The following is a 19,799-nucleotide window of genomic DNA, read 5'->3' as shown; positions in this document are numbered from 1 at the left end:
CAAAGTTTCTGACGGCCGAGCAAGACCGTGGAGAAACGGAGCAGACTGAGGGGATTTCATTGTGGAGAAGCAGGGTGGGCAAGCCGTGGGTGGCCCTGTCTATTTCTGCGATCCACTACTTCTGCTCACAGGGTTTTTTTTTTTTTTAGCAATCTCATTCATTTGGGTGCACATTTTATGGACATTTTAGCTTATTGTCTGGTTGCTGATGTTAAAGTTTTTTAAGTTGTGAAAGTGAAAAGGTGAGAAGCTGTGGCTGTCCAGGCTTAAGGCATAGACACTAACCCATAGCACAGACAGTCAGACCAGGCTCCACACCCAAGTGAGCCCTAGCCTCTAGGCCTTGTGTTTGTGTCAGAGCTGGTTTCCGTGAGACGTCAGATGCGTGTAGAAGGAGACGGACAATTTGCCCGTTCAGAGTGCGGTCCGTCCAGGTGACCAGTGTGTTGTGCAGAAGGGGTAAGGTGTGTGTTGTGCAGACAGGGTGAGCAGTGTGTTGTGTAGACAGGGTGAGCAGTGTGTTGTGCAGACAGGGTGAGCAGTGTGTTGTGCAGACAGGGTGAGCAGTGTGTTGTGCAGACAGGGTGAGCAGTGTGTTGTGCAGACAGGATGAGGTGTGTGTTGTGCAGACAGGGTGAGCAGTGTGTTGTGTAGACAGGGTGAGGTGTGTGTTGTGTCGACAGGGTGAGCAGTGTGTTGTGTAGACAGGGTGAGCAGTGTGTTGTGCAGACAGGATGAGGTGTGTGTTGTGCAGACAGGGTGAGCAGTGTGTTGTGTAGACAGGGTGAGGTGTGTGTTGTGCAGACAGGGTGAGCAGTGTGTTGTGCAGACAGGGTGAGCAGTGTGTTGTGCAGACAGGGTGAGGTGTGTGTTGTGCAGACAGGGTGAGCAGTGTGTTGTGTAGACAGGGTGAGCAGTGTGTTGTGCTTGCTGTGCACGTGTCTGCTCCAGCCCTGCACTTCGTCTTTTGATTTGAGTCGTGAGTGTCTGCGGTGGCTGGGGCTTCCTGCTCCTCACGCTGCCCCGTGTCGCCTTCGGGGACTTGCTTCTCTCTTCCGTTTCCACGGTTGCCACGGTTGCCACGGTTGCCATGGGGAGGGATCGCCGGGCTCTCGTCTGACCTCATTCGGCGGGCGTGTTTTTGGGGAGCGCCCGTTACAGCTCGCGGACTCGTTTGTGAAATGGCTGAACGCTCTGCGTACAGTCTAAGGTCAAGTGACCGCAAGCCCTTTTCCCATGGCGGGCTTCGCATGTGAAGCGTATTTTTCGTCCCGCGACGCTGTGCGCGGTGTTGTAATACTCACACGTTTCCCCTCCCCCGTCCCTCTTTAGGGAAGTAAAGAATGAGGACAGGGTTGCCTCAGCTGTCAAACCCACCGCCGTGCGCCCGGAGACCACCCGCTCGCCCTCGACACAGAGAGACCTGGGCGCGAAGCAGAGAAACCACCCTGCTGCTCCCGGTGCGGGAAGAGCCTCAGCCGGTCTGCGTACTTACCCGCGCACCGGCTGAACCACGCGGGAGAGAGACCTCACCGCTGCTCCCTGTGCGGGAAGAGCTTCTGTGAGAAGGGAGACGTGACAAAACCAAGAATTCACACCGGAGAGAAACCACACTGCTGCACTCCATAAAACTGAAAGTGCAGGAAAACTTTCAGTTTTTCAACAAACGCGAGTGAACGCCAGCTGAGCCACACAGGAGAGGAATGTTTGAGTGCTGGGGCATGTGGCTGAGTGTCTGTACTGGTCTGTAGCGTCTGTTATGCAGGGTACTCTTTGTGGTGCAGTGTATTTACGTTGAAGTCAGAGAAGTATGAGAGTGTGGAGATCAGGGCATGTTTACATTTACATTTTACATTTTTGTCATTTGGCAGACGCTTTTAATCCAAAGGGATTAAAATCCAGGAGGGAGGACTAAGGTGCAGTTTGAAAAGGTGTGTTTTTAGTCTGTGTCGAAATAGGGGGAGGGATTCTGCTGTCCTGTGGTAGGCAAGTAATTCCACCACTGAGGAACCAGAACGGAAAACAGGCGTGAGCGTGCAGCTCGACGGCCAAGTGCTCGTAGAGAGGGAACCATAAGGCGACCAAAGCTGGCAGACCGGAGTGGTCTAGCTGGGGAGTAGGGAGTGATTAAGGATTGGATGTAAGGTGGGGCAGTCTTTAACAGGGTCATTCTTTAACAGCTGTCCGTTACTGTGACTCATGAATTGTTGAACCCACGAATAAAGCGATTTCAGTTTAGCAGGCTTCAGGTTTTTTTCTGTGGCAATAATTCCAGGGGCAGGGCTGCGACCACCACCCTACAAAGTTTGTTTGGGTCATATGACTGGCCACCAGAGGGCACTGTGCCTCCTTGTTTATATTTTCTAAGCTGCAGTGACTCCGTACTGCCACCGGAGGGCGACGGGTCTCCATATTGCCCCGTTACTTTGCTTATTGCTCCTCCCACCCTCTGTGATTTGGTCCCAAGCAAATTAATCATTGTGATAGAGTAACTGTGTCATGATGTTTCAGGATCTTTCGTTTTTCCGTTGCTCTACAAAGGAGTGTTTAAAAATAATTTTACACCACACACACACACACACACACACACACACACATGCATCTCCAGCTATTGTTTTAGGTCCTCCTCCGGTTGTTAGAGTGGGGATGGAGAGCGACCCTGTGGTGGTTTATCGGTTGTGTCCCTGCTGGGCTGGACTGAGTGGGAGACGTACAGGCAGGAGGGAGAGGAGAGGAGGATGGAAGAGAGCCCAGAGAAGAAGAGGAGGAGGAGGTGGAGGAGGAGAAAGTGTGTTGGGACCAGGGTCCTCCAGGGCTCGCAGTGTGCTGTGCTGTGTGCGCTTCCGTTCAGCTCCAGAGCACGGACGGCCCAGGGGGTGGGCAGGACGCCCCCGAATCATCCAGACACTCCACGACGATTCACTTGTAAATTTGAGCGCAATAAAACGCTCCAAGACGGGAACCATCTGCAGCTGCCACACTGGATGTGGCGATCAGAGACAGATCGTGTAAAAAAAATCGGGCTAATTAAATAATTAAGAGCTAGTGACCGATACGGCCTGCCGTTCCCATCCCTGACCCAGACGGTTGATGTCGGAAATCTGACCGTGGCCAAACTGCCCTCCTTAAAGGCGCAATTGTTCACTTCAGACTTCTAACGGTCAAGAGAGGAATCGCAGCGACAAACATGCCCAAACCACAACACTGTTTATCCCTCCCCCGTCTCTGTGAACGCGCTGACGTTAAAACGCCATTGGCTGTGGCAATTAGAACCAATTTTCTACCAGTGAGCTTTAATTATTGTAGTTATACAATGTTTTGGTACCGAGGGCCGGCCCGTATAACTGCATATTTTCAACCCGAATTGAAGGACTATAAACACAGGCAGAGGGAGAGTCAACATGTCAGTTAGCCTTTTTCTATGATAGGAAGGGATGTACAATGGTCTTGTAACAATGTTTTAACACAAAAATCTTACCTATTGTACCTTTAACACAAATCTTACCTATTGTACCTTTAATGTGCGTCTCCAGCAGATCGTGTGAAGTCTCACATAAATAAATGTTGGGTCCAGTTGGTGTTTGGTGCAAATAAATGCAAATAAATAAATGCAAATAAATGCAAATCAAGTTCAACATTTTATTCCCCTGTTGTGCCCTCTCACCCCTCTCTCCTCCCCGTTCTCCTCTCCTCCCTGTTCTCCTCTCCTCTCTCTCCTCTCTCCTCTCTTTCCTCTCCTCCCTGTTCTCCTCTCCTCTCTCTCCTCCCCTCCCTGTTCTCCTCTCTCCTCTCCTCCCTGTTCTCCTCTCCTCCCAGTTCTCCTCTCCTCCCGGTTCTCCTCTCCTCTCTCTTCTCCTCTCTTGTCCACCCCCATCATGTCTCTGACAAAGTAGGAGCTTTCATGTCACAAAGAATCTGGGACTCTGTCTCCCTGACAACAGTCACCAAGCAACGTTCATCCACAGCCCCCCCGCCCCCCACCTCCCCATGCACACCCACATATACATACAAACATGCATTTGAGCACCTCTCTTCCGCTCTGCTGGTGTAGTGAGTCCAGCATAGTTTGCACTCTTCTGATACAGGAATTCACTGTCAAATCAATACCCCTGGACATTAGCGAAGGGAATCTGAACAAGAATTTCCCGCTGTAACAAAAAGAGAAATATTGTTTAACTGGCTGGCTTCAGGACTGCAGTATCAAATTAAATAACAGCTCAGCTTTGACCACTGCAGCAAAAACACCCAAGAACAGCGATGAGGGCAGGTTTGACAGACAGATTTACTCCTGGACTAAAGTTTTGTGTAGCAAATTTAATTTTGTCTAGGACTAGGCTTAACCTGTCTGTCAAACCGTCAGCCCTATGAGTAGTAAAGTTATGTAAAAGTAGAACATGGACTGTAAAACAGGTTAGTACAGGACTAAAACAGGTTAGTACAGTTCTGTAAGAGTAGTACATAACAAAAAGAGGGTAGTACAATTATGTACGAGTAGTATACGATTGTGAAACAAGGACTTTAGTACAGTACTGTAAGATCAGTACAGAACTATTTATGTATTTTTATTAATCTGGTTTTCTGTTTAAAGCCATTGTTTCTACAAACCGGTGTCAACCAATGGCAGATGGGTTCCCCTACTGAGTCAGGTTCTGCTGAAGGTTTCTTCCTGTTGCCAGGGAGTTTTTCCTTGTCCCTGTTTCCCTAGGCGTACTCTTGGGGCCCGGTTTCTCTGTAAAGCTGCTTTGTGACAAAGGCCCTTTGTAAAAAACGCTATACAAATAAAATTGAATTGAACTGAATTGAACTATAAACAGGGTAGTACATTACTGCATGATTAGTACAGGACTGTAAAACAGGTTAGTACAGTTCTGTCAGAGTAGTATAGGGCTGTAAGACAGGGTAGTACAGTATTCTAAGATTTGCACAGGACTGTACAACAGGGTAGTACAGTTCTGTCAGAGTAGTATAGGGCTGTAAGACAGGGTAGTGCAGTTGTGTGAGAGTAGTATAGGGCTGTAAGACAGGGTAGTACAGTATTCTAAGATTTGCACAGGACTGTACAACAGGGTAGTGCAGTTGTGTGAGAGTAGTGTGTGAGAGTAGTGTGTGAGAGTAGTGTGTGAGAGTAGTGTGTGAGAGTAGTGTGTGAGAGTAGTGTGTGAGAGTAGTGTGTGAGAGTAGTGTGTGAGAGTAGTGTGTGAGAGTAGAGTGTGAGAGTAGTGTGTGAGAGTAGTGTGTGAGAGTAGTGTGAGAGTAGTGTGTGAGAGTAGTGTGTGAGAGTACAGCCCATTAGAACAGTCACCCGAAAGCGAACAGTACCTGACCAGCGCAGCGGCACAGTGATACGATGGTTACTATAGTAACAGATTGCATAAGAGCTCCTCGGCGCACGACGAGCTGAGCGAGGCGGCCGAGAGCACATATCGCCACGGCGATCTTCCTCGTTACGCTCTCCCCCAGCTCGTGAGCGTCCGGGGCGTCCGCTGCACAAGCCAGAGCTCCTTCACACCGGGCTTCTCCCCGTCAGAAAGATCGCTGCCCATTCTACTGCATCGGGATCCGGTGTTTCTGCCAATTCAGAGAATCAGGTGTGCCAAATTAGGGTTGAAATGGAAAAACCCGCAGGACGGTAGATCCCCAGGAACAGGGTTGGGCAGCCCTGGTGTACGCTATATATGGCGTTGATGACAGAACAAGAAAAATGACATATGTATACGATGATATGATTTAAACTTTGTTTTACTATATGTTTGGATTTTTAAAAAAAATTTCTTAAGGGATATTTTCTGTTTCTTTATTCAGTTTTGTTAACAACTCACGATATGTTGCTTATGTGACCCTGCTAAGTAGATTCACTGGTAGATAGCTGTCCCATTTCTGGCTCGCTAAAAACCTGCATCGAGGCACATAGTGTTGGCAGTCTAGGCCCAAGAAACCCGATGAAGCAGACTTTCTCCAGGACCAGGATGGGGGACCCTGGCAGACCCTGTGGCTCTCCAGGACCAGGGTTGGGGACCTCAGCAGATCCTGTGGCTCTCCAGGACCAGGGCTGGGGACACCTGCTATTGTTAGTAATGAGAGAGACCAGATTTCTATGAATTGTCCAACAACAGCAGTGATCCTGTTTGGATTTGTACCAGCAAACTGAAATACAAAGCCTCATATATTAACTGTAAACCACCATCATCACAATTTCTACAGAATGTATTTATCTATTTACCGATGTACCGATGTATTGAGATGGAATATCAAATGCATTTTAATCAATCTGGCAGCTTGATTGAATTCCCTTGTCAAATTTACTTATTTAACAGCTTTTAATGAAGGTTGATTCCTAACTAAGAGCTAATTCATCACATAGTAACTCCTGGCAATACATTATTATACATTATACAGATATCAGAAATAGAAATGAACAGTTGCACACCGCAATTTAGAAAAAAGTTTGGATCTTGGAGTGTCTGACAGAGTTAAACCAGAGTGAGTGTGATGTCCGTGAATCTCTAAATGTGAGATTCGTTTTATGCTAGCCAATCAGCTGGCAGTATGGATCTCATCAACTGTTAGAGCCAGCTGGATGGCTGCATTTCATCAGCTAAGATACTAATCAGTGTCCTCAAGGGCTGTGTCCCAACGGCTTACTAGCCTACTTATGAGTATACAAGTTGCATACATGTACAGTACAGGCAAGTAAGCAGTCTTGGACACAACCATGAATAGAAACACACACACACACACACTCACGCACGCACACCCACACACACACGCAGCGCACACATACATACTCATGCACAAACACACATACACACACACACACACACACACACATGCATTCAGGCACTAGCACCCATCCAACCACACACACACACACACACACGCATAAGAAGTAAAGATAACACACTTTCCTGTAATTTCAAACGAAATGCATTTTAATTGGTCCTCTTGATAAGATGAGCATAGCAAGTGGCCAATGGCATTCCACCATCACGACACTATCGCCGGGTCTGGGGTATGTTTTTAATTGTAATAAAAACGATGAGATGACCCTGATGAACCATGCCATGACCCCACCCCCCCGCCCGCAAAACCATTCCCCATTGGCTGCTCCTCTCCTCCTGCATTACCAGCCCCTCCCTACCCCCCTAAAAAATAAAAAATAAAAAACGGGAAAAAGACAACATTCCTAAAAGGTGTTGTATGAGTATCTGTGTGTGGAGCACACACTGAATTATGCTTCAGACGCCCAGCCTGAAGGTCACCACCCAGCCGAATGTTCTGTGCGTGAGAATTTCATCTTCTGAGAGTGTGAGATTGTAGCGTTGTGTCAGTCTTTCCGTGTGGGATTTTCTCTCTCCTGGGGCCAGAGGCGGCTGGCGGACGGGGTGGGGAACGCGGGGTGGTTTCAGACGGGGTGGGGAACGCGGGGTGGTTTCAGACGCACGTCTCCGTGTGTTTGGGGCTCCAGGTCTTCAGGTCTGAAGGGTCCCTGGTTCTGGCTCAAAAAACCAGTTCAGGCTCAAAAAACCAGTTAGCTGGTTAAGCAGTGGAAATACTTTGAGGTAACTCAAGCTTATTGTTATTATTATTATTATTATTATTATTATTATTATTATTATTATTATTACATATTCTCTTTCCTCATCCCTTGCTTTTTGTGTCTTTCTCATTCCATCCCCCTGCATTCCCTCTGCATGCTGTGCCCTCTCCTCTTCTCTCTCTCCCTCCCTCCTCTCTCTCACTCTCTCTCTCCCTCTCTCTCTCACTCTCTCTCTCCCTCCTCTCCCTCTCTCACTCTCTCTCTCCCTCTCCCTCCCTCCCTCACTCTCTCTCTCTCTCCCTCTCTCTCTCTCTCTCTCTCCCTCCTCTCTCTCACTCTCTTCCTCTCTCTCTCTCTCTCAGTCACAGCGCTCCCAGGTCATGGCAGGAGCGTGATTTCTGCCTGTAGAACCTCTCTCTCTCGCGGGGGTAGCGGGGCACCAGGTTGGACAGGAAGCGTTTGGCCTTGGAGGTGAGGCTCTCCCTGCGCTGGTCCTCCAGGCCCCCGGCGGCCCCCCCTGGCCCCTGGGGGCCCCCCCGGGCCCGCCGCACGGCCCCCTGCAGCAGCTCCTCCGTTCCGTGCTCCAGAGAGGCAGAGAGCTCCAGGTACAGGCACTCGAACAGCCCCGCGCTGGACAGGGCCTCTGTGAGAGAGGGGAGAGAGACAGGGCCTCTGTGAGAGAGAGAGACAGGGCCTCTGTGAGAGAGGGGAGAGAGACAGGGCCTCTGTGAGAGAGGGGAGAGAGCACAGGGCCTCTGTGAGAGAGGGGAGAGAGACAGGGCCTCTGTGAGAGAGAGAGACAGGGCCTCTGTGAGAGAGGGGAGAGAGAGGGGAGAGAGACAGGGCCTCTGTGAGAGAGGGGAGAGAGACAGGGCCTTTGTGAGAGAGGGGAGAGAGACAGGGCCTCTGTGAGAGAGAGAGACAGGGCCTCTGTGAGAGAGAGAGACAGGGCCTCTGTGAGAGAGGGGAGAGAGAGGGGAGAGAGACAGGGCCTCTGTGAGAGAGGGGAGAGAGACAGGGCCTTTGTGAGAGAGAGAGACAGGGCCTCTGTGGGTGAGAGAGAGACAGGGCCTCTGTGAGAAAGGAAGAGAGGGGATGGGGAGAGAGAGGGCAGGGGAGAGAAAGGGAGAGAGGGGTAGAGGGAGAGAGGGAGAGAGATAGGGGGAGGGGGAGGGGAGAGAAAGGGAGAGGGGGAGATGAGAGAGAGAGAGATAGAGAGAGGGAGGATGGGAGATGGGAGAGAGACAGAGAGAGGGAGGTGGGGAGATGAGAGAGAAAGAGGGGGGGAGATAAGAGAGAGACTTCTTTACTGTTCAGGTTGTTCAGCAGGAATAAATATAAAGGAAAACAGAAGCATATTAAAAAGAAACAGATGAGAGAGAAAGGGAGAGGGTGAGACAATGGGATGGCTGGAGAGAGAGAAAAGGAAGAGAGAAAATGTAGAGAAAGAGAAACAAGTGGGACAGGACGGGTGAAATAGGAAGAGGCGAAACGTAAAGCAAATTAAAAATGAAACGTAAGCAAATTAAAAATGCATCACACAGAGAGGCTATAAAGAATCACTAATGAAGACAAAGCATCTGGCAAAGTGAGTAATGTTTACAGCACCATGCCAGCTCAACCCAAACAAATCGCTTTCTCTCAGTGGTAATACTAGAAATAACATGCATATTTAAACACTGACTTCAACCGAGCTAAAGGCATACTATGCAGGATTCTCACCTTAAATATACAGTGGCTTCAAGTGTTTGATTTTTTATAAATGAGAAAAAAAAATCGAAAAACACGTTTTTCCCTTTGTCATGATGGGCTATTGAGTGTAGATTGACAGGCACAAATGGCAATTTTATCCATTTAAAATAAAATCTAGCAACACAAAAAAGTGTGGAAGAGGTGAAGGGGTGTGAATCCTGTCTGTGCCGTCATGTCTGTACTGCACTGGCAGTCTGTCTGTGCCGTCATGTCAGTACTGCACTGGCAGTCTGTCTGTGCCGTCATGTCTGTACTGCACTGGCAGTCTGTCTGTGCCGTCATGTCTGTACTGCACTGGCAGTCTGTCTGTGCACACTTCTGAAGGTTGAAGGTTGAGGGGGGGGGGGAGAAATTCGCGTTGGCTTTTCAGCAGGTCATGGTCCACTATGAGTGTGCCTATCTTCAGCTAGCGTGTGGACAGCTCACTGGAGTAATCACACTAATCGGAGTGATGGAAAAAGCGGATAAGCTAGCATATCAAAGCTGAGTGGTTAAACATTCTTCCTCAAGGTGCTGATAACCATGGGGATATGGCGTGAGTAAATAAAATGTAGTTGTGTAAGTTTATATCACCGCACCGCCCACTAAAGCAATCATCTAAAACATTGTCAGCGGTCCACAGTAATAATGAAATGTGGCTTGTAACATTACACTGAAGCCCATTGGCTGAATGTGTGGATCTTTGGAGTGGGCTGGCTGTCTGCTTCACTGCGAGGGGTGAAAAACAGCCATTAACTCCAAAACAATAGAGAAGGGCAAAGTGACTGAGATTCTGCACGACTGCTAGCCGAGATGAAAAACTTCACTCCCGTTGCTAAGTGACCACATATCTTTTAGCTTGCGATACAATTTATAGTCCAATAAGAGTTTTATTTTTTAAAATGATCTTGCCTTCCTTTTCTAAGTCTCCAGGGATATTTGGAGATGGGTGTGATAGTTGTGTTATATCATGAATTATATCACAGGTTTCCGGCACTCCAATGAACCCAGCAATTAGCATCATAATCAAATGTAATGGCCACTACACAGCTAATCTCTTTACACAGCCATGCCTATGAAATAATGAATACCAAAAAGGAATACATTAATTTCTTTCCAGTAGCATTTTCCTCTGTAAACTCAGTGGTTCTGACATCACTCAGTGTTGTTATCTGTGGTGTCTACAAATCTTTGAGAAATTATTCACAGGCTTTATCGTTAAAGTCTGCGCAGTCGTTGCCTTTGAGTGTCTCTCATTCAGATGACCTGTTCTTGGCAAATAAGTGGCTTTTATATTTATATAAATTATATTTATATTATAATTATATTTCATCATTTCTTACAGCGGCGATGGCACTGCCTTCATTGCATTACATTACGTGGCGTTTAGCCGACGCTCTTATCCAGAGCGACGTACAGCGAAGTGCAGATCAAACACAAGTACAAGCGCAAAGAGGACCTGAGAGGACAGTACGGTTCCGAGTCCTAGTGTAACCATACAGATACAATCGGAAACCCTTGAAGAATACTGTACATCAACTTCCAAACTAGCGTACCACAGTTGGCAGCTAGAATACCCCGAGTACAACAACAATAGCAGTGGTATGCGGAAGAGCATCTCTGAACACACAACGCATCATAACTCCAAGTGGATAGGCTACAGCAGTAGAAGACCAATAAGTATAATACCTAAACTGCTCAGTGAGTGTGCATTATAAAAGAACCATGCTCAGTCACATATAAAACCCAATGGCAATCTCTGTTGAAGCACACTCCAAGTTTGTGCTGCTTTTGCTTTTTTCCTCTTCTAAGACGTGTTTGAGACACTTCTGGGATAGATTCGATTATTGGGATTGCTATTGGGATGGGCCCCATGGTCTGGTTTCTGTTAAGGCACTGTTCCAGCAATGAATGTGTTTTAATTACTCAAACCATAATCAAAAACATGAATCTAAATGCATGTCATTATCTTTCATTAAAATTTTTCCAAGTACAATAAAGGGCTCGCATTATTGAGTTGGGTAAACTGATTCAAGTTGTTCAATCAGAAATAGTCTGCCTTTCTTTGCCTTTTTGTTTAAGCAGCCACTGAAGATGGCTGAACCTGCACAATACAGCCATATTTTTAAGGACATTTATCATTTATGAAAGGTAAGTAGCTGTAGCCTGGAAACATGGTTGCTGCTTTTCTCTGCTGAAATTGGTTTGATGTTGCATGTTTAACTGAACCAAGCTAGCTAGTTGCCCAACTAACTGGCATTAGCTACAACATTTAGTTTTGTTTGCAACATTGGCTTCTGAAACATTGCTAAGGTTTTAAACATTTTAAACAGCGTTAACTCTGAACATGATTTATGTTAGCCTAAGGTAGGCCTAGGTCCAAGTTATGGCGATACAGTTCAGACCTTATGATACATTTCTAATTTTGGATAAGTTGGGAAAATAGTTTGAGCAAACCTTAATCACCAAGAGCGGTATCACTGGGCAACATGCTGTTCAGGCGTACTTACTTTATCATGATCTACCAGCTTTACCAAGCCATCGGTTCAGTAAAAAATGCATTAGCTTGCTCAGTGGATCAAAATCATTTTGGTGTATGAAATGTTTGTAAAAACATTTAAACTGTATACCGGGCAATTGGGAGAGAGAGAGCAGGTAAAGAGAGAGAGAGAGAGGGGGTAAAGAGAGAGAGGGGGGAGATAGACAGGGGAGAGAGAGGGGGGAAAGAGAGAGAAAGGAGAAAGAGGGGGGAAAGAGAGAGATGAGGGGGAATGAGAGAGAGAGGGAGAGGGGAGAGAGGGGAAAAGAGACAGAGGGGAGAGAGAGGGAGAGGGGAGAAAGAGGGGGAAAGAGAGAGAGAGGGGAGAGAGAGGGAGAGGGGAGAAAGAGGGGGAAAGAGAGAGAGAGAGAGGGGGAGAGAGAGGGAGAGGGGAGGGAGAGGGGGGAAGAGAGAGGAAGGGATAGAGAGAGAGGGGAACAGCTGAACCTACCCTCAGTGCTGACCTCCCTGGTCCTGACCAGGTCGCTCTTGTTGCCCACGAGGATGATGGGAGTTTGAGGCTGGGTCTCCCTCAGGAGGAGACGGAGCTGAGCGGTGCGGTGAAAACTTCGCCTGTCCGTCACCGAGAACACCAGCACACACACCTCACACTGCAAGGCCGACAGGTCCTGAGAGAGAGGGGAGGGAGGGAGAGAGGGAGAGGGAGAGAGGGGGGGAGAGAGAGGGAGAGAAGGGAGGGGGGGGGGGAGAGAGAGATGGAGACAAAGAGTGAGGGGGGAAGAGAGAGAGGGTAGTTCATTCAGCAATCCTCCCATCAGTTTATTCATCCAAATCATAAGTGTCCATACTCATACCATCAATTCCTTCCACCAAATAGGTTGCAAGCACCTGCAACAAGTGAGTGCACCTTCATGTGTTCAGTCTTCTGCCCAAAGGCAGGCGAACATCACACCCTTTCTCTCAAGGCACTCGGACACACAAACACTGAGACACACAAACACTGAGACGCACAAGCACTAGGACACACAAACACTCAGACACACAAACACTCAGACACGCAAACACTCGGACACACAAACACTCAGATGCACAAACATTCAGATGCACAAACACTCGGACACACAAACACTCAGACGCACAAACTTGTGAATGTGCAAACACTCACACAAACACACTCACAGACACACATAAACACACACACTCACAGACTCACAGACACACATAGACAAACACACTCAAAGACTCACAGACACACAGACACACAGACTCACAGACACTTGTAGACACAAACACACAAATACTCTGACACATAAACACTCACACATACACTCACACAGACTCACAGACACACATAGTCACACACACTCACAGACTCACAGACACTCGTAGACACAAACACACGGATAATCTGACACATAAACACTCACACATAGACACACTCACAGACCCACGGACACTGAGAGACACACAAACGCTCACAAATGCAAAATGTCATTGGCCAAAAATAGGACTCGTTACAGAAAGAGGCATTTTCAGCCCAGCCTGGATCCACTCCATTCTGTCAATGATCTAATCGAATCTATTAGCAACTGCTACAGCAGCTGAAGAAAATGTTATCAGTGCAATGGCACCCACAGAAATAGAAATATGAGTCAGAGGGAGCGAGTGCGTGAAATTTAAAGAAGGAGAAAGCAGGCAGGTCGTGCTGACTCTGCTGTGTGGGATAGCTTGTGCTTGCATGAGAGGAAAGCTGAAATCACCTGCTCACTTACCTAATGAGTGATGCACCTTCACCTTTACTACACTAGATCCATAGAGCATGCAGAGCTAAGCTTCAGGGATACAGTGGGGGGGGGGGGGGGGGGACAACCCTGCATCTTTCCTGAATCTGTGCTGATGCTGTTTTTGGGTCTGCACAGGGCAAGTGAATTGCACTTTGAGTCACGGCTAAACTGTGGACTGTAGATTGTGCTGCGTGATTACTCTCTAGATCACATTTTTACTGTAGATTGTGCTGTGTGATCAGACTCTAGATCACATTTTTACTGTAGATTGTGCTGTGTGATTACACTCTAGATCACATTTTTACTGTAGATTGTGCTGTGTGATCAGACTCTAGATCACATTTTTACTGTAGATTGTGCTGTGTGATCAGACTCTAGATCACATTTTTACTGTAGATTGTGCTGTGTGATCAGACTCTAGATCACATTTTTACTGTAGATTGTGCTGTGTGATCAGACTCTAGATCACATTTTTACTGTAGATTGTGCTGTGTGATTACACTCTAGATCACATTTTTACTGTAGATTGTGCTGCGTGATTACACTCTAGATCACATTTTTACTGTAGATTGTGCTGTGTGATTACACTCTACTGTGTATTTACTGCATATCTACTTTATAGTTACAGTTACAGTACATTTCAATCAAATTATTTAAACATTCGTGAAATAATATAATTTTGGCATAAAAACAGAAAAGAATGTGCTACTGCATTATAAAGTTTGATAATTGGTGACGCCCACAAATTTGTCCGTTTAAGTTTAGCGGTTTGTTTTCAAAAATCTGATAACCGGCAATCATGGATCAACAGAACACGGAAAACACTGTCCATCTCAGTGACTTTATGTAAATGAGATGGGCACGCCTACCCACTGGGTTGAACTGTGTTGAAGGCGGAGCCAAGCTGAAACAGTGAGTGCACTCATGCTTTAAGTCAGTATTGCGTCAGTATTCTGTCAGTGTTGGGCCAGGAGTCCATCACTAAACTGGCTTTATAATAACACCTGGAGCCAGGAGTCCATCACTAAACTGGCTTCATCACACCTGGAGCCAGGATTCCATCACTAAACTGGCTTTATAACACCTGGAGAAATCTTTACTACCCGTTATTACTCATTTCTAAGTGTATTAGCTTTTGTCAGGGGGTTGATTTTAAGTCTGGAGACGTGATGTATCACAGTACTGTGCAAAAGTCTTAGACATGATAGATTTATTTTATATAAATTTGGTTGAAGATGTTTTTTGTTTTCTGCATTCTCAGTTAGAAAATAGCAAACATTTGTTTTCCAAAAAATGTAATGTTACAGTACATTTTGTGAAAAAAGTAACATATTAAGTAATAGTCCACTAAAAAACCTGATCGAGGCTGTCTGGGATTACCTGAAGAGCTAGAAGCAAGCCAGACACCAAAATTCTGCAGAAGATCTGAGGCAAATTATTCACGTTTGCTACAACCTACCAGCTACAACCTACAGCAGTGTTGTGGTTTGAAGGTGTTTCTTGCTGCAATTCCTCTTTTGACCGTGAGACGTCCAAAATTACCTATTGTACCTCTAAGTCTTATCTTGCCGGAAAAAGAGAGACATTGCACGGATTGTTACTGAAAGACCCAGAAACCAAGTAAACAAACTGAAATTAAGAAATTAAGAAAAGAAGTCGACTCCAGCGGAGACGATATAAGCTCTATTAGCATTTATTAAGTGTTCCTTCAACGTTGGTTTCGCCCTGAAGACTTTTCTGTGAGGAGCACCAGAGAGAAACCCTCTTTTAATGAACTTTTTTCCATTTTTAGATTAGATTCTCACTCTGTTTTCTCCATGTTCTCTGCCTGCTATCACCGTGCCAACGATGTGGAGCGAATTAGAACTGGACTTTGCATTCGACTGAGAGAATATACGAACTCAGTGACCACTTTATTAGGTAGACCTGCTTTATTTATTGTAAATATCTAATCAGCCAATTATGAGAAGCAAACTGAGGGCATAAAAGCATGCAGATAAGGTCAAGAGGTTCAGTTGTTGTTCAGACCAAACATCAGAATAGGAAGGAAATTATCTCTGTGGCTTTGACTGTGGAATGATCGTTGGTGCCAGACGGGGTGGTTTGAGTATCTCAGAAACTGCTGATCTCCTGGATTTTCACACAAAACAGTCTCTAGAATTTACAGAGAATGGTGCGAAAAACAAAAGAAACCCCAAAATTCCTTGTTAATGGAATATGCTCAAACTGGATCAAGATGACAAGATGGCAACATTAACGCAACTGTTGAACCTTGATGTGGATGGCCTACAGCAGCAGAAGACCAACAACTCTAAAAAAAGAAGTCTAATAAATACCAAATAAAGTTGGCACTCAGTGTATATAATGTTTGAGGCAGGAAGAAGAGAGGGGCTGAGCTCACCTGTCTCCAGTTGTCGTAGATGATGATGGTGCTCTCTTCATCATCCACAGTGACCGTGCGAATATAGCCCTCTCCTGAGACATAAACACACCTATCAGTGTGGGAATACTGTACAAACATAAACACACATGCACACACCCTCACTCACTCACAAACACACACACACATACTCGCACACACACACACACACACACATACACACACACTCACTCCCACATACATACATATACACAAACACACATTACACACATCTTTCCCCCTCTCTCTCCCTCTCTCTCCCTCTCTCCCTCTCTCCCTCTCCCTCTCGCCCTCTCTCCCTCTCCCTCTCGCCCTCTCTCCCTCTCCCTCTCTCTCCCTCTCTCTCACTCTCTCTCACCCTCTCTCTCTCCCTCTCCCTCTCGCCCTCTCTCCCTCTCCCTCTCTCTCCCTCTCTCTCACTCTCTCTCACCCTCTCTCTCTCCCTCTCTCTCTCACCCTCTCTCTCTCACTCTCTCCCCTCTCTCTCTCCCTCCCTCTCTCTCTCGCTCTCCCTCTCTCTCCCCCTCTCTCTCTCTCCTCCTCTCTCCCCCTCTCTCTCTCTCCCTCTCTCCCCCTCTCTCTCTCCCTCTCTCTCTCTCTCACCCTCTCTCCTCTCTCTCCCTCCCTCTCCCCCTCTCTCTCTCTCCCTCTCTCCCCCTCTCTCTCTCCCTCTCTCTCTCTCACCCTCTCTCTCTCACCCTCTCTCCTCTCTCTCCCTCCCTCTCTCCCTCCCTCTCTCTCTCTCTCTCACTCTCTCTCTCTCACCCTCAGAGTCGATGGAGGCAGTTCTGTCGAGCTGCCCGGCGAGGGCGCTAGCGAGGGAGGACTTTCCCACCCCGTTCTGCCCCAGCAGGGCGATGCGGAGCGGCCCCTCCTGCCCCGCGGGCAGAACCGCCTCTTCCCCTGCAGGGCAGAAGCTGATTGGAGAAGGGCAGGCCGCGCTCAGCCCTGGTGTCTGCACAAGGGCCTCGTAACGGCGGCCTGCCCTTCGTAGCTGGTGTTTGATTGGCAGAGGGGTGCTTCCTCTGCGCTGGGGTGGGGCACTGGAGAGGGTCATATTTTACTCTGAAAGAAACACAGATTTACAGAAGCAGACCAACGGGTACGGAAAGAAGTGGCTAATACAGCGAGCGCCATTCTGAGACACAGATTAAGCCCAGTCCCAGACCAAACTCAAACTGGCCCTGTAAAAACTCAAACACGTCTTACACAATTTATACTACACCTTGGATGATTGGCTAACAAGCATGTGAATATTTCATGTATTCCCCACAGTAAACCCCCTTCTCACTCCGAAAACAAGTTCCACATGAATGCGTCCAAACATACGGACAGGAGAAACGAGGATCACAGTGCAGCTTACCCACTGGTCTGCTACGCAGCGTGGAAATGACTTTTTATAGACTGTATACGCATCACAGCATGTCTAATTTCCACTAGGGCTGCACAATATGAGGAAAATATGTGATAACGTTGAATATTGCAATGAAGGTGTGACTATGTGATAAATATACAAATTTTGAAGTGTACACGGTTCTAATGTCTTTCTGCTTTAGGTACACTGCTAACACCCCAGGCAATGAATGCCCGCTGAATAAAAAAAAAATTAATACATTATTTCCAACATGTTTTAATTGAGCAAATTACACAAGAACAGCCATTGCATTTAACAAAGCATAAATTTAGATAAATACTATTAATTGCAGTTTAAGCAGTCTTTTGTGATGTGTCTATCATGCGTGTTCATATCTCAAAGTACCTGTATCCTAATGCTAACTCCCTACAATCCAGTAGTTTGCGAGCTTGTTTGGTCAGCTAATTGAAGCTAGCTAGCTGTAGTACTTGCATAGGTTATTAGCTTGTTTGAGCAGCTAACGTCATGGGTCAATTTTTTTATCTTGTTCTTTTTAAAAAACTTTTATCACAAACTAATGTAGCCTATTATTATCCAAGCTGTGTGTATCTATCATGATGACTGCACAACTTGTTGTGCTTGATATCTATCACATGCTTGATATGGCTAGCCTACACATTGACTGCACACTACAGTAAATTAACACTGCATCGAGTGAGAACTAATACAGTAACAGACTCACTGAACACGACAGTACATTAACACTGCAATGAGAGAAAATGAATACAGTAACAGACACACTGAACAATACAGTACATTAACACTGCATTGAGAGAGAATTAATACAGTTACAGACTCACTGAACACTACAGTACATTAACACTGCATTGAGAGAGCACTAATACAGTAACAGACTCACTGAACACTACAGTACATTAACACTGCATTGAGAGAGAATTAATACAGTTACCGACTCACTGAACAATACGGTACATTAACACTGCATTGAGAGAGCACTAATACAGTAACAGACTCACTGAACACTACAGTACATTAACACTGCATTGAGAGAGAATTAATACAGTTACCGACTCACTGAACAATACGGTACATTAACACTGCACTGAGAGAGCACTAATACAGTATACTGTATACACAATGCACATCACTGTACATTAACACTGCACTGAGTGACAGGGTTAATACAGTATATATGTAATTTGTTACCTGTCATCAACGGCAATCGGTAATGCCTATCAAGCTCCATGAAATGAAGCTACGCTAAAACCGAGAGGCCCAATACAGTATGTATGATCTCAGTTACACTTCACATTTCACCGAGAGAGAGAGAGAGAGAGAGAGAGAGAGAAAGAACACACACAAACACACACACACACACACACACATATTGACATAGAATTTACCTGTAATATAAACTGTTATTATTAGTTAGCTTGTGATTAGTATCCATCCATCCATTATCTGAACCCGCTTATCCTGAACAGGGTCGCAGGGGGGCTGGAGCCTATCCCAGCATACATTGGGCGAAAGGCAGGAATACACCCTGGACAGGTCGCCAGTCCATCGCAGGGCACACACACCATTCACTCACACACTCATACACTCATACCTACGGGCAATTTAGACTCTCCAATCAGCCTAACCTGCATGTCTTTGGACTGTGGGAGGAAACCGGAGTACCCGGAGGAAACCCACGCAGACACGGGGAGAACATGCAAACTCCACACAGAGAGGCCCCGGCCGACGGGGATGCGAACCCAGGACCTCCTTGCTGTGAGGCGGCAGTGCTACCCACTGCACCATCCGTGCCGCCTTGTGATTAGTATGTTAGAACAATTTGTATCAAATTATATGTATATGTATGTGTATATACGTGTGTATGTATATGCATGTGCATGTATGTGTGTGTGTATATATGTATATATATATAATTATTATTGTGTAAATTATTATCCTGTTTTTATATGTAATCATATTACTGTGTTATTTCACCTGTTTTAACATGTTCCTTGCCATGCTTTGGAAATACAAATGCAAATAGGCTGTAGTGACGAGAAAGCTGTCGGCACCCATTGAAATTAGTTAATTAATTCATTACAGTCCGCCTGGGGAGAAAGGACAGGCAAAACTCTGAGTGTTCAGGCCCCATTAGTTTAACCATCACGAAAACACTTTTCTGATTAGCGTTGCAAAGCATCGCTCATTGTGATTGTTAATAATTATATACCTCAATTACAGCCCAATGTCACTGCTGTTACCAGCCGTAGATGAGTGATGAATTGAATCATAACCATAACCATAACAAGACTTATAATTCCAATTTATAGCCACAAAATGTGCCTAAAGCCATAACCATAAACATTAGCAACTCGGGTAAGCGTGCTTCGTACGTGAGATCACCTCTGAATAACGTCATGGAAGACTATCTAAAAGTATTTTTTTGGGAAGCACTC

The 19,799-nt window shown here is 46.2% G+C and overlaps 1 protein-coding gene across 2 annotated transcripts in view; it reads right to left on the bottom strand.

The window, feature by feature from the left end:
• Positions 1-7,868: 7,868 nt before the first annotated feature.
• LOC133127306 (GTP-binding protein REM 2-like) overlaps positions 7,869-19,799 on the bottom strand; it is a 12,920-nt gene continuing 989 nt past the window's right edge. For both annotated transcript variants that reach the window (XM_061240088.1, XM_061240087.1), the window contains exons 2-5: positions 16,737-17,036; positions 15,954-16,027; positions 12,259-12,436; positions 7,869-8,180 (exon numbers count right to left, since the gene is read on the bottom strand). In XM_061240088.1, the coding sequence (XP_061096072.1) occupies positions 7,900-8,180; positions 12,259-12,436; positions 15,954-16,027; positions 16,737-17,028 (825 nt within the window). In that variant the 5' untranslated portion in view covers positions 17,029-17,036 and the 3' untranslated portion in view covers positions 7,869-7,899. The remainder of the gene's footprint in view (positions 8,181-12,258; positions 12,437-15,953; positions 16,028-16,736; positions 17,037-19,799) is intronic.

The sequence above is a fragment of the Conger conger genome, chromosome 4 (assembly GCF_963514075.1).
Source record: "Conger conger chromosome 4, fConCon1.1, whole genome shotgun sequence".
In the NCBI taxonomy this organism is placed as follows: Eukaryota; Metazoa; Chordata; class Actinopteri; order Anguilliformes; family Congridae; genus Conger; species Conger conger.
This window is presented reverse-complemented; position numbering and strand designations above follow the sequence as displayed.